The sequence below is a fragment of the Cupressus sempervirens genome, chromosome 2 (genome assembly GCF_028749045.1).
Source record: "Cupressus sempervirens isolate cs-2001-9-10 chromosome 2, ASM2874904v1, whole genome shotgun sequence".
NCBI lineage: Eukaryota > Viridiplantae > Streptophyta > Pinopsida > Cupressales > Cupressaceae > Cupressus > Cupressus sempervirens.
The window spans coordinates 443,978,541-443,995,064 of record NC_143119.1 but is presented as its reverse complement, the minus strand read 5'-3'; the positions used below and the strand labels follow the sequence as shown (position 1 = coordinate 443,995,064).

At 33.1% G+C, this 16,524-nt stretch overlaps 1 protein-coding gene across 2 annotated transcripts in view; it reads left to right on the top strand.

Annotated features, from left to right (window-relative positions):
- LOC149572976 (uncharacterized) overlaps positions 1 to 5,841 on the top strand; it is a 33,999-nt gene extending 28,158 nt beyond the window's left edge. For both annotated transcript variants that reach the window (XM_089814107.1, XM_089814108.1), the window contains exons 4-6: positions 78 to 159; positions 288 to 484; positions 5,129 to 5,841. In XM_089814107.1, coding sequence (XP_089670233.1) covers positions 78 to 159; positions 288 to 484; positions 5,129 to 5,446 — 597 coding nt within the window. In that variant the 3' untranslated portion in view covers positions 5,447 to 5,841. The remainder of the gene's footprint in view (positions 1 to 77; positions 160 to 287; positions 485 to 5,128) is intronic.
- Positions 5,842 to 16,524: the final 10,683 nt, after the last annotated feature.

Below are 16,524 nucleotides of genomic sequence, written 5' to 3'. Positions count from 1 at the left end.
ATTCTTTATAATTTCTTTACATACAGAGTATTTGCAGGGGCTGAAGTACTGACATCCTGATATGGCTTTTTTGGTAGGCCTGTGAACATCAACTTGCACCTCAACAAAACAAGTACAAACGCGTTGAATTTTATTTTTCTGGATGGCATATTAGGAAAGGTCAGAAACTTGAAGAATCAAGTCTTTGTCCTCATGTCTGTATGCTTATGACAATTTCTTTTCCACTGTCCTAAACTTTTCTGGTTGGATAATCATTATTTATTTCTTTTGTTGGTTTGTGGATACAGTTTGTGGTAGAGATGCTTGTGAAATTAAAGTAGTTCACCAGGAAGATGCTGGGTTGAAGCGTGAGATGGCAAAATTATTTTTCTCGAAAGGAATATGGAGCTATGTATGCAAGATGGACACAAATTTGCGGAAATATGCAAAAAGAGCCAAATCTTTGTACGGTAGCAAACCAAATGCTGTCACTTTGATGCAGAAGGCAAGTGCCTAATTTCAATCATGTTCAAAATGTGTTTTATGGATACTATTGCAATGTTTGACTTTCTATTAAAGATATTGTTTTTTTAAAAATGAGTGTGGTTCATTTGTGCAAAGAACAAGGTCTACTTAGCTGTGCCATACATTATAAATTATAGAACATAGCGCAGTTGTCTGCCAATTCTGTGTGTAACGCTCCGCCAAAGAACCCAAAAGAAATTAACCTATTGAGTCACTAAGTTTTCCAAACATTTTTTTTAAAGATCAAAACGACGAGAGATAATATAGCAAAAGCAATAACTCATATACATACAGACAATACATAAATAGATTACATCTCTTAAGGGCTCCATGACGTTGAATCACATACATAAGTTTTATTAATACTAAATCTGATATATAACAAAATCCACATCATAGAATATCCATAAGTACGAATGCAATGAAATAATATACAATTACATAAGATGCCACATGGCATAACCAGAATGCATAATCATCTGTTGTACAAGTCACAGGGTATGAAAAACTCAAAGAATATACATCATGAATAATTACAACATCTCATAAGATCTCCAATAATCAAGTACAATACATCAGAATATGACCACCGAACATAAACATAAGACCATAATGAAAGGAACAACTGCACAAGTACATCCAACTGTCAGATCTCAATAGTTTTAAGAAACACTACCATGCGACCTCGTAGAACCTAAATGGCCCACTTCCACTGTGCTGAGGAGATAATCTCAAGTCCCATACAAATATCAATCCAAAAGTCATAACCATCACCTAGGTCAAGGATATCCTGATAGCAAGATATCTCAAAGGTACCAAGACATTAGTAACATCTAATCCTAGAGGTAACAAAGTCACGTAGAAAACCTAATATGCATGTGGGCAAGTGTCATCACATGAGTCAACTCCAAGGTTACCTTGGCAGCCTTTCTGGACTTTGCCCCCCTAGTGACTCAATGAGGCATCTGTATCCTTTCTTACGGACAAGGCATATTAACAAGGCAAGGTCGCAACCAAGCATCCTCTTTACTCCCATCCTAGTCTGTACTAGCACTCGAGGCATGGGTGAGGTAAAATATCGACTCTTGTTAATTCATTTTAACTCATTTAATGAAATGTTATCAGTTATTAATACAACTTACGATGGGTTACCCAGGCAACCTCTTTAGGGCTCCGACCTCCATTGCAAACCACTTCCCAGCATACACATAGATAACCTACCCTACGCTTATAAAAAGTATAACTCATAAAATCACACTATTCACTTCAGTCTTATACAAGCAACTAGAAAGCACCAAAAGATAATTGATAAAAAATGTCATAGGTTACACCAAGAAAATCACACTATTCGCCTCAGTCCTATACAAGCAATTGGAAAGCATTAGCAATAATTTATCAAAAACCTCATCATAAAATTATGTGAATGCATCACAATGGTTGGGAATAAAAGACCGTGACCAAAATATTATACATAACATCATCATACAACAAGAGCGCTCCAAGCCTCTATTAACCATACTTAACTAGTCAACATAATAAGTCAAACCCAACCCCAGTAAAATAAACCATACATCACATCAAGCATTTCACAAGTGTAGTTTCATAGTTCACTTGGTTTTGAAATCATAAAAGTTTGATTCACAAATGGGTTCATTTTTTTTTTTCAAAGTGTCACATTTGATACAATTTTCAAGTTCACAAGTATTTCAAAATACTCAACAATCTATTAAAATTCATCTCAGTACATAAGACCCATTTTCATAAAAAAAATGAAATCTCATTTAAACAAAATCAAACTTTAGTAAAATTTCCCCAATTAAAAATTGAATTACAATTTCAAATTTATAAAATAAAATATATCTCTAATTAATAAATTCACAAAACAAGATCTTTAATAAAATATTATTAAAATTTGCTAATAACTTTTAAATTACTAATAATAATAATAATAAAATTATTCATAAATAATATTTATTAATTATTAATAACAATAATTACTATTCTAATAATAAAATAATAATATTTAATAGATTTTAATTTGATATAATTAATATATAAGAAATTAAATAAATATTAAAAAAAACTAAAAATTAAAAAACAAAACTCAACTCACATAATTTTATGGCCCGTAGGCTTCTTGGCTACTGTGGCAGCTCTGCTGACGCAACAACAGAGTATTGCCTACGGTAGTCCCTGTTGCTATCGTAGCAGAGGCTGTCGTGCAACAGGCTTGAAGCCTGCCGGAAGCTTATGCAGCCGTGCGTGGGGAAAATGGAGGGGGAGGGGGGTTGGAGGGTGGTGGCCCTGCCTCCCTAATACATATAATATTATTATTTTTATATGTAGTTAAAAAACAAACAAACAAACAAATCCCCAATAAAAAATATAATTATTACTGTGGTAATTTTTATACATTATATATATATTTTTAAATTTTTTTCCAGTATAGATCTTATAAGGCAAAATAATTGAACCAGTCAAAATTATTAGATTAAATCTTGTTTTCGTTTTCAAACAATACCTTGATCTTAAACTTCTAAAATTCCAATTTTCCAACAAGAGTTTTTGATTGATTTCTCTCGCAGACAATCCAGTAATAATTAATAATAGTTTATCAAACAAGGGTTTCAACCAAAAATCGATTTTTGAATGCAAATCCATAAACGAACACGGAGAAGACAAAGGGAAAATTCGAAGCAATCTACTGTGATAATTACAACAAAGTTCCTACCTCAATTTGATGCTATCCAGACGAACGCTCAGAAGTTGCAAGAATTCCCCTCGCAAAACTTTTTACGGAAATTTACTTCTCCAAACTTGTGTGTGGATAAATGAGCTCTAATTTTTTAATAAAGAGCTTTCTCCTTTAGGGTTTTGGTTTTACAAATACGAAAAACCTTTTTTTTTATTACTTTAATTTCATGTGCAATTTTTTTTTTTTTGCATTTTAATTAAAATATACTTTATTTAATTTATTCGCTCTTGCTTTTATTAAATAACAAGACATGTTTTAAAAGTATATTTATTAATTTAACTTATAATAATATTTAGAGTTCATTATTAAAATGAAACTTCTAAATAAATTATTATTAAATTAAATAAATATAATTACGCCAAATTTGGAACTTTAGTTAAATCTTGAAAATTTAATTCTTCTATTTAACTAATTTTTCAATTAATTAAATATTATTAAATTTTTTTTTATTTCTTTATAAAATTTCAGTTAAATTAAATCATTTAATATTCTCTTAATTTGATTTAATTTTAACTGAAAATCACAACAAACCCACAAATTTGAATAAGAAAACCTAACTGAAAGACAGTACAAATTCAAAACTCAAGGGTCAAAATCTTGAATTCACGTCACTTGACAAATTTGGAAGGGTAAATGACTCAAATACTTGTCCTACTTTCTAGGACAATTGGCGTAGATTTAGGATTTGGACTTGAGAACTATCTCCCCTCTTTACCATTGAGATACTGCGATAGGGCACACTCATCCTGGCAATTTAGGGAAGTCGATGCTCAGTATTTGCAATCGGCATAAAAGTCGAACATGTACATACACACATATATCTAAACTAAACAGGCAATGACGGGGAGTGGTGCATCTTGTAGATCTCGACTTGTAGGTGACTATGACTCCCTCACTCAACTACATCATAAACGTCAAAAATAAAGCAAAACATACATGTACACCATACACATGCAAGTATGGGATAAGTAACCATAGAAAACTGCATATAAATCATCCATCTAACTATCATCATGAGATAATTGAAATCACTATATGAACATATGAAACATCATCATCGAAAGGATAAACATAAACATAAACACATGAAATAACCAACTATCAAGCAGCTCATCAAATATATAAACTGAGTATGGAATAACATCCAATTAAATCAGGTAATCAAGTACCACTAAATCATAAAATATAACTATAAAGCTGGCCTAAAAGAATTTGACAATATAACATGAAAAGTAAACTAGGTGTAGGCACTACACTGCAAAAGATTTTTTTTGTAATTTTAATGCTCTTTAGTATGGTGGCACTAATAATTTCTCTATTGATATTTGCTCCATGTGGTTAAACTGATTTTAAAAGATGCTTCAGATTATTACATGGATTTTAGGAAGGATCACAAGGAGCAAGATGTAATGATAGTTTTGTGCCTCATCTGGTAAAGCAATTTTGAACATGAAAACCTTTGGATATTAAACAGCCAATTTGAAGGCAGCAGAATATATCAACTTATTATATAAAACTGTGTTCATCACAATTTGGTTCTTATGAGCTTTGACCTTTTTTCAATTTACATAACTCATTCAACCAAAATGCACTATTATTTAACTTGTGACTAGTTATAAAGCAAGTCCTGTCATTATAACTTATGTCTGATGTTCAGTACATTTATAGACCAGAAATGGTGTTATTTGTGCAATGTCTGTTCTTTTTTTAAAACTGTCTGCAGCTTTGTAGTTATCTGCAATGAAGTGTACATTTTGAAATTACCACAATAACTATTAAATTGTTAAAATATGTAATATGTAAGCACTAATATATTTTTGTCAATTATTTTTATTTGGACTAATCTAAATCTAGTATTTGCATGGACAGTTGCCAAGTGGAATTGAAGAGAATCCAGATGATGGTAGGCATTCAATAGTAGCATCGAGTGTTGGATCCGTTGTCACAGACAAAAAAGGGACTCAGCAGAAGAGAAATTTATTTTCTCATTCTAAAATGAAATTGCTAGCAAAGGGGTTACTGCTATTGGGTGGAACAGTCTTCCTCACAAAAGGCCATTCTTCTGTTGGGGCAAAGCTTGCTGTGGTATGTCTTGTGAATAAATTGATTAAAAAAGATGGTGCCTCAAAAGACAGTATACAAAAACAGCTGTTGTTGAGGCCACCTGTAGAAAACAAGCATTGGTGATGAATGAACCGAATACTAGTAAGCTATTAGCAAGATGCATTCATCGGTGCTGGATGAGACACACTCAAATAAATACTGTATCTAAGAGTGGTTTGATATCATTTTCTAACATTGTCATGATTTGCTAAAATGTGTTAATTATATTATAGTTACGTTTAACACCATTGTATCATACAATTATGTGATCCAGCTGTGAGGTCTCCACTATAGCTCAGTTTTAAGAAGGGAGATGTTTGATTCATTTTTCAGCAGTCTCCACTCTGTTATACAGGTGTCTGGGATTTTTTGTTTAGAAAAGTTGAGGTTAATTAATCTTTGGACTGGTCTATGTAATATACTTCTATTTTGCCTTTTTGAATTTGCAGGTAATACTATTATATTCGTATTTTATGTTACCATCTAAGTAGCATGGAAGTGTATAATTCTCTGAACATTTTGAGAGGTCTAATTATCCTAAACTTCAAATAATGTAAGGCATTCTAATGAGTTATCTATGGGATTACATAGATCATCTACGGTTTTGAGATCTGGAAGGGAAAATTATAACATTCAAAGCTATCGGATCTCCACAATCTATATGAATGTTCATACGTACTTGTGAATTTCATTGTGTAAAGAATTTTTCTCATCAATGTTTCGGATCACACTACATGATCCATCATTAGGACGAAAGAGAGCACGAGGACTCCTTGTGCTCTTTATTTATGGGTTCTAGAAAGTTCTTATTACCATTATCTGTTACTAATTTACTGTACATGACCAAGCAAGTAAAATCCAGCTCGTAATACCCTAGCAAACATATAGTAGCTGAAGACTGTGCGAGTACTGCAAATACTTGTGGGTGAAATTACAAAATGAGTAGCTCGAGTTGGAACTTTCCACTCATTGACACTGCAACTTTGTGGTTGAATTGTGGTCACGAGGAACTGTCAACAGCAGTGGGTGCTGTCTGGAATTAAGCTTTCTGCAAATCATGACTAGACAGGTTTTAGAAAGGTTGCAAGGACAGAGACAAGGCATGGGAGGTCATAATATATGTCTGAGGTCATGAGTTTGTGCGACCCCTTTGCAGCCATGTTGCAAACAGAATGAAGCATCAACCTCCAAAGCAAGTTATGGATTGATACAAAACATGGGCAAAACATCACATCCGTTGTGAAGAGGTTGCAGGGTGTCAGACAAAGGGCATGAAGATTGCATGGTGGGGGAAAAGAGTCAAGGTTAGGAAAGAACTGGGTGTAAGGATATGTAAGGTCGAATCCTACATTACTGTTTGCAGTTAATATACATTTCAAACCAGTAGAAAATACTTCAACATTTTATGGCTCATTTGATAGATTTTAACTTTATTGTGTATTAAATTTATATATTCTTTAAAGTATATTTTAAAGTTGCTCAGGTGTTGCCAAGTCAGAAAAATGGTATCTGCTGAGTTCAAGTTGAGTCCATCAATGTGAAGCATGACTATTATAATGGCGCTCCAAGACATCAGGCATTCACGCCTTATGTACTTTAAACATGTGTTAAGTCTGCTGTATAGTGGTAAATAAACAGCTAAGTTTAAATTAGAAGCAACTTAGGATGGCTTACTATTGGTCATTTTGGTTCATTGAACAAATGCAGCATGTTTAATAAAAAATCTAAAAAATCCTAATTTTAGAAGTCTATCTGTATCTATACAATATACATGCAATCCACAATAAAAAATATATTATTCATTTTTAATGGAGGTATTATATTTTAATGAAATGTTATAATGTTTTAGTTAGGGTATTAAACTATTTTAATTCATTTGCATTAGATAATAAATATTTTATAAATCTGAAAGTTATTTAATGATAACAAATTTATACAATCCGTAGAGATTAATTAATTTTTTAAGGTTAGATTATGTTATTTTTTTCCTATCAATGATCTATTATCAATATGATAGAAGAGAGCATACAGAAAAAAATATGAGCAAAACATTCAATGTAGCATGATGATCCTAGAGATGGATAAGGGTGTGATCTGAAATTTTAATGAAAAAAAATCCTATAATCCAATTTTAATGAAAATGATGTCACTCAATTTTAAAGTTAGTTGGCCATAGAGGATATATCTACATTAAGGGCAAGTCCTGGTGCTGCTGCTGCTTAGCTTAAATTTGCTAGCAGCAGCTGCTCAACTTTTTGAGGCATAGTTTGTGGCGCCGATGGTCCCATGCATAAACATTTGCTGCTGTCTTTAAGCAGTCTTGTTAAATATCAATTGAAGATATGTTTTTAGTTGTAAATCTTGCAAAAAAAAAATTGAAAGCAAAACTAAAGGCAAATAAATAGGAGACTAAAAAATTGGGTGCAAACATGTATGCTTTCTTCAATAAGAAGCAATTGCTTTTTTTAAGCCCTATTCTTCTTTCGAAGCTTATTTCCAAGTTTTAAGCAGCTGTTGCTTCACAAAAATAGGAAACGACACTAAACTATTATTTATCGATAATTAAAATTGCACGGGGACACTCTGGTTGCACATGGTCCTTCACATTTTACTTCTCCTCCTTTGGTGGTTTCAGTTTTTGCTGATGGGAATGCTGAGGCATCCGCTTCAGTTGCTCAAGTTGGGGTGGATAATAGGGAGGTTGTTGTAAACACTTTACAACTAGCTGCTTCTTTGGCAGGTTCGGGTGCTAAAGAAAAATGGTGTTGCTGGTTCTACCCCTCGTGTCTCAAAATTCTATTGCCTGTGATAAGATTGCTACTGGAGATTGTGCTTTATCTGTTGGTCTTGTCTCTCAAATCGTTGTTGACCATGTTTATCATTTTCTTGAGGGTTTTGTTGGTCTTCCTTCTCAAGGTGTTGGGACTCTAGTGCTGGTTTCATTGGCTTGACAATATATGGTTGGCAAGGTGGAGGAGGGTTGGATTATGATCATAAGGAAAAAATCCAAGGCACCTTTGCCCTTTTTTGATATGACCCTTTGATCCCAAATGGAACAAGACAAAGGTAAAATTTAATGGGTCATGCTTGTGGGTTTTGGGTTTGGAGATTTATTTGGTCTCTTTTAGTTCTTGTCTGCAAGTATGCCTTTTGCACAACACTTGTTCAAGTTGTGGGAGCATGTAGTTAAAACTCTTGTCATCTTGTGGGCTTTTGTGCCTTTGGTTGTCAAGTGTTTTCATGATTATCTTCCAGTGACAACATCTTAGTTTAAGTTTGTAAAGGGTTTTGGGTCCCTTCAAATTTTTTTTTGCATCAATAAAAAACATATCAATATTATGTGATTTGATGTTGAAAAAATTGGATGTTAATACAGACATTATAAATTTCTTTCTACAAATGTAAAGTAGCACTATTAATTCCATTGTTTCTAATTTCTTTCTACAAATGTAAAGTACCACTATTAATTCCATTATTTCTAAGTGTATAAATGTATGCAGTATTAATTCCACTCACTATTCCTTTTTTCCTTTCTTTCCTCACTTTGTACTTCCCACAAAACAATTTCAAGGCTTTTATGGGTATTATCAATATGCACTAAGGCTGCAACAACCATATCATTCAAGACCTCAAACTTATTGTCCATAGTATATACCCCAATTTTCTTATCAAAAAAATATATTTTTGATTGATTGTTCAAATTAGTCCCCTTAATGTCATCCTCATGATCTTGCTCATTTTTACAATTTTGAAAAACCCCTTGATTGGAAGTAATTTTATTATCTACTATACAAATTTTAAATTTTTTCTCAATCTCAAAATGCATCGACATCTTCTATTATGTCATTATTTTCAAGTGATTCATCATCTTAGGAAGATTCATTTCATTTCCTACCTTGGGAGCATCAAAATGAGACTTGTATATCCCTTACCATTAATCGTAGTTGATTCCATCTCCTTGCAAGCTTGAGTATTATTTTGTTGGAGTTAAACTATAGTAATCTTAACTTTCTCAACACTGATCTTGAATCTCTTGAGTTGACTCTTCTTCCTTGTTATCCTCACAAGTGTGACCAAGCGACCAAGCTTGCAAGTAAAATAAATTTGCTCGTGCGAATTGGTTCTTGCTCATTTTCTAAGATCTTGCAACTTGTATGCCTAACAGTCAACTCACATTCCAACATGTGATCCTTGAACCTTCCAATTTAATGCTCAATTGATTCCTCCATGAACTCATAAGCCATGAGTGAGGTTTTATATTCCCTTGTCTAGAATGCCAACAAATTTGATTGTAATCATTTTCCTACAGACATAATAGTTTTAATGCATGCTCTCACATGTTTTGGATGACCCTTCCTAAACTCACTCAAAAAATAATGAAACAATTGAAGAATCATTCCTTCACGACCATGATTTAACATTATAATTTTTTTGGCTTTTGCCACAAGTTCTAAGTTTTAGCCTTTTTACCAGAGATTGGGCCTTTACCATCACGTACTCGACCAAGGCTATCCATAATCAATTGCATAACCTTCTTCAAGACACTATCATTGTAAGGTGTAACAAGAGTTGTTATTTTTGATAATTTTCACTACTACAAGAGGCAACTAGAAGTCTCACATCCTCATATGGATGCTTTATTAATTTGTGCCCAACTAAGGTAATGATTGAGGGCTGCAAGGTCGAATTCAACAACTTCTAATCAGATTTGTCCATTTTTTTCAAACATCCATCCAATTTAGAAAGAAGGTTGTCCCTAATTTTATAGGTTCTAGATGCATACCAATGATGTGGAGTCCATTCTCGTTCTCTTCCTCTTTCTTCAAGTCTCTAAGTTGTTCACCATTGAATGTCTCATTGAACTCTTTGAAGAAGATTTTATTCTTAATATTTTTTATTGTCTAAATTATGTCACTGTAATGTTTTATTTTTATTTTTCTTCAAACACTTGGTTGCCAAGACAATCAGATTTTTGTTACAAAATATGCAAATACATTACGTCAAACAACTTGCATGCTACCTAAGAGACTTTGTTTCCTAGTTTGTAGTTTATGATTGATTCTGTGTATTGCTGAATGCATATAGAATGATTTCCATACTATTTCCATCTTACCAACATGTAGGATTGCAAACAGTAAATATTAAAGTCACCACTATATATATATATATATAGCAGTACATAATCACCATGCCAAAACACTAGACCATTGCACTAATTAAACTATGTATCATCACCACAAAAATGTGCTGAGATACATTTTAATATAGGTAACTGTGATTCTCAATTCTATATTTGTCCACTTGAAATTTATCGATATCCAAACTGAATAGTCTTGGAAGACTATTTACCCCATAGATTATTAGAAACCCAAATTGGGCTCAGAGATCACATAACCAGTTTATTGATTTATAATAAGTTTTTACATCAATATATAAATCTAAAAATTGAAAGAAACACTCTAGAAAGTGTTAAAGATTGGAAGAATAATCTAGAAAGCACTAACTTTTTCTAAGTATCTTGAAGCCTCCTTGGTCAGTTGTCAAAGTTGGTGGAATGTCCTCGGTATAATTAATTTATTTTCCAACATCCCCCCAAATTAATTATACCAATTTTTATAACTATCCCCCATAGTTCAAATAGGACGAGTCTTGTCATTAAGCTTTGTTACGTGCCTATTTACAAAATAAAATCCTAGTTCCCCTTATTAGTATCTTTTTGGAAAATTTGTTCCCCATGTCATTATTGCTTTGGATTTTTATTCGGTTCACCCATAACCATTTGGGATTTTCCCCAACCAATACAATCACTTTTGCTTTAGATTTTTCACCCAAACAAGTGGTTTTGGCTTACTACAAACCTCGCAAAAAAATGGTTTCAAGACCACCATAAAATTTTGCACTCAAGTGATTTTGAATTACCACAAAGCAATCAAACCATCATCACTATAGGCTTTTCTCCTTCCGTACTTGCATCAAACTGATTATTTAGTCCATATAAAAATAACCCATCTACTGAGACACACAGGTTGCCATTTTTCTAAGAGTGTAGCTTTCCAGATACATGGTTCATCAATAAAAAAACCAAAATATTTTAGGGTGTCGGGTACTACTGATAATGCACCCCTTGTAATTGATCAAGTATAAAACATTCTTAGATTTTTTTGATTGCACACTATTTGGAATTGGCCCTTTTTTTAAGAGCTTCCCAAATAATTTCAATTGCTTGAGGGGTATCATTTCCACAATTTTCTTTTACATGACCATGACAACATAAAGACTTGACATCCACAATCAGAAAACCATGACAATAAGCTTTAACAGATCATCACATCTCCTATTTAGATTTTTCCCAACTAAAGCAACTAATGCTAACTGTTGTAACCAATTTGTAATGCCAGACACTCATACAATTCATTCACACACATATCTAAAACAAATAAACTCGAAACATAATTATTATTAGATTCTCTTCCCAAATTGAGCTCAAATATCAGACTCGGTTCATTAATTTATAATCAATTTTATATCAATAGAAAAATATGGAAACTGGAAGAACAATCTAGAAAGTGTTGAGGATTGGAAGAATAATCTAGAAATTACTAACTCTTTCTTAGTATTTGAGAACCTCCTTAGTCAGTGGTCAAAGTTACTGGAACGTCCTTATTATAATTAATTTATTTTCCAACGGATACAAGATCATGATATCCTTCTCATTCCCAAATTCTTGTAGCTTAAACCTTTAATATTCCTTGCTAGTTGTGACACTAATTTTCAATTTTGAGAACTTGACAATTTGTCAAACAAATTGTTTACAAGGTTAGGTATGAAACGAACTTGTTTAATTGACAATAATCGTTGAGATTTCTTTGGGTGATGTTATATAGCTGAAAATACGAATTCTTGGCAATAGTTACCGATGAATCTGCATTCAAGGCTATATTATATCTACTAAATATAGGATTCTATGCTCTCAAGCTGGAGATGTCTCAGCTTATATCCCCACTAACGTCATTTCCATTACCGACGGACAAATCTTCTTGTCAGCTGATCTCTTCAATGCAGGAATTCAACCTGCCATTAATGTGGGTCTTTCCGTATCTAGAGTAGGATCCGCAGCTCAGATGAAAGCTATGAAACAAGTAGCTGGGAAATTAAAATTAGAATTAGCTCAACTTGCAGAGTTAGAAGCTTTTGCACAATTCGCTTCTGATCTTGATAAAAAGTTATTTGATCTAAGGTTAGGAGGTAATCCTCTGTCGAGATAATTCAAGTGAATACAATGTCGCTTATTAAAGCTTTCTTCAACTTGTTTCTTCACCAAAGATTATAAGCTTGTGAAATGTTTTCGATCATTTAAAATCTCACTATAACTTGCAGTGTCAATTGGTTCTACAAATGGAAATAAATGCGTTCGATGGAAGGTACTGAAGAGAGGTTTGGTATAGTTGCATCAGTTAATGTTGTAATAGGAGGATAGTGTAAATTTTAAACAACAGAGAAATAGATTTAAAATAGAAAATGAACAAATGAGAGACACATAATTTATTGTGATTTAGAATATTTTCCTACATCAACACTCCAACAAGGAGTAGCTTTATTTAATCAAATATCCAGTACAATGCAATACATGACTTCACACATCTATTTATACACCATACAAGCTTTAGGCCAAGAACCAAGAAACGAAACAATTGTGTGATCATTGGGCTTCACATTCCCAACAATCTCCCACTTGAAGCCCAACTAGCACAACCATGCTGCAAGATTCCCTGCATTTCCAGTTCTTTACATCATAATTAGGGCCATTGAAGATTTCAATTTCACCAAACTTTTCTTACAAACACTTTGAATCAGTCTTCTCCAAGATCAATTAGATTTAACATAACTTATTTGAATGAGATTAGAAATAGATTCATTGAGATCTTCCCAATAAACGTGGAGGGCCAAAAATTTCATCTCCTACTCTATGTGCATTTCCCATCCATCATTTAAATCTGCCACATGCAACTCTTGACAACTATATTTGAGTTGCATTTCCTTTAGAACTACTGCAAAGAGAAAATCCCTAGCTACATCATTGTTGCATGGTTTATTATCATTTCCATTATTGGCCACATTGTTGGAAATAACAAACACATTCACAGTCTTATTGTTGCTATTATTCTTGGGGCCACTATGCTCCTTCACAATCGATGTAGACCATTCATTTTCTAGCGACTCTTTAATGGAAACCCCCACCTCTTCAACTTCCTTGGCTGTTGCAACATATCATTCCTATTGATAATACACAGTCTTTCACCATCGCAATTATTATTGGCAACCTCAAACAACATACACCTATCTCTTGGCCCAATTCTTTCAAAAGTTTTACTCTCAATTTCAATCATTTCGTCTTGTATCGACTCTTCGATTTCACATATTTACCCATCAATTCCCAACTCACTAAGAGTTATATGAAGCTCAACTAACTCCATCTTGAGCTCCTCATTTTGTTTCCTTTCAGAAAACTCCCACTCTTTCATAACTTTCTCTTTTTCCTTTTTATTATATAGGAAATTTGTTCTTCCAACATCAAAATTTCCTCTTTTAGAGTAACAATTTCCTTTTTAAGACAATACTCTTGAATCTCAACCTCTTTGTTCTCTTCCATCTCTTTTCCAGTTGTAGTGACGAATGCATCAAGAGTTGAGAAGGAAACAAACCCAACTTCCTCCTCTAAATCCTTCTCTTTTGTCCATCCATCCCACAAATGAACATGACGTCTTGGCACCATCTCCACTCAATACTTCACCATGGCTCTGATACCAATTGTAAATTTTAAACAATAGAGAAATAGATTAAAAAATAAAATGAACAAATAAGAGACATAATTTATTCTGGTTTGAAAAATTTGCCTACATCAACACTCCAACAGGGAATAACTTTATTTAATCAAATATTCGATACAATGCAATACATGACTGCACACATCTATTTATACACCATACAAGCTTCAAGCCAAGAGTCAAGAAGCTGAACAATCATTGGACTGTTGGGCTTTACATTCCCACCATAAAGACCTCTGTATTGAGAATGAGTGAAGAAATTTCCTTGAAAAATGGATTAATAAGAAAATCTAACAGTTCTTTTGAATGCATCGTCACCACCAAGAGCTGCAAATGGGATGATAATTGCCTTAAATTGACTGGCTATATGAACAAATTTTGTTACTTTATGACCTCTATTGCACCTAGCTACAAATATAGTTGGAGCTTGAGCTATATTAATATGTTGCAAGCTCAATGTTTGGTCATCCCGATTTGAGCTAATGAAAGACTCTAGTTAATTACATCTTTTAGTTGTTCTTCTTGGAAACTCATTGTTTAGTGCATTCCTTATGCACACTGTTAAGTAGGACTTTCCTGTGCCTATTTTTTCTTCGATGATCATCTATAACTTTTGGGTAAAGGGAAATTTATTGTGGCCTAAAATTATATTAAGTGCGACTTCCTACTTTGCTAACATTTCATACCATGGAGTTTCAAAGTCAGACAAAATGCATCCTCCTTGCATAGATGCTTTCTTCGTATTTATGAAGTGTGGTGCGTATTGAGGTATCACATTTTGATCCCATTTGTTTTTCTATTCAACCTTACTTTACTAAGCATATCAAGTTCATCTATTACATTCTCATTTGAAGGTCCCATTTGTGAAAATAATTATCATTTATCTCTCCCTTAGGTTTCCCCTGTGTTACTATCACTATTTCTCTCTTCCTCTTCCAAGGCTGGTTCATTTTGAGCGATGTGATTGTTGTACCATACTTGACAACCATATTCATAAAGCTTCCTCCAATTTGGAGCTATCAAATCATTTGTTAAACCTAACTCATTCTCTACACCGTGAAAGTGTTTGTATGACAACACTTCACTCCAACAAAGTATTTCAAATTGATTAGAGTCCTCATTTAGAATGACAAAGATCATGGGTAAACATTGATCATGGCTTTATCTTCTATCTCTTTCCACTTGCACTAGTTTTAATTTGCAACATAGGTCTAAGATCTTGCAGATTGTAATAGGGATATGCTCTCCATTTTGCGGGGCCTCTGAATATATGTTTATATGTAGGTAGATTGCAATTGGCTTTAATTTGATTTCTTTGATTTTTGCTAGAATACTTTATGTCCCACATTCACAATTTTGAAAGGATGACTACTAATAATGAGTGGTAGTTTTTGAAGCATGTGATATGTTTCCTGTACTTCTATACCATACTTAGTAACTATTTCAATCATAATTTTTTGATATGTTGTGAGGGCTAGTCTACTTGATTCCTGGGCTGGTATTGTTCTTGTTAACATATTTTGTGTTCAAAATCACAATTGGAACAATTGTTATATTTTCATTGATGTCAAACCTATTGGTGAGACATTTTAATAATAATGTAGAGTGCCATATCATTTGATTGATGAGGAGGATTTGATAAGAGGAGATAGCAAGGTGAGCTAGTCAAGTTATTGAAAAAGAGAAGTTAAGTATCATGAAATAGCAATGTACACTTGATAAGTTAGTCATTGATAAGATAATGTGTTGTTTAATCATTACATGAAGTAAAAAGACAAGTGAATTGATGTATGAGAAAAATGACAAGAAGTTGAGTAAAACTCTAAGCTTGATCAAGTACCGATGTTTGTCAATCAATGAAGCATAAAATTAAGGAACTTAATAAGCCAAACAAACAGTATAAGCTGAGTGATGGTTGTGACTAAGTAAGTTGATGAAGGAAAATGTTGGTATTGATTGAGTGTTAGTAACGACTAAGTAGGATAGTGAATGCTAAGTGAGATAGAACAATGATTGCCTAGCTACACAACGATGACCTAGCAGAAGAACTTAGTGATTGCTGAGTGACAAAAAAAGTTACAAATTGTAAAAGAATCAAATTTAAGGCCAACATAGTCGACTTTTTGGATTAGTCAAAATGTGTGGATGACAAGGATTGATGAGTTGGCATATTTAATACACAAAAATAGTTTTTTAACCAATCTATGGCAAGGATTTGATGAGAAGTTTCTAGAAGTATCGGTAAAAGAGGGGAACACAATGATGAAAGGATTTGATGAATATGACCTAACCCTGAGATCTATGATGATGTTTAAGTGGAAAAATATCAAAATTACC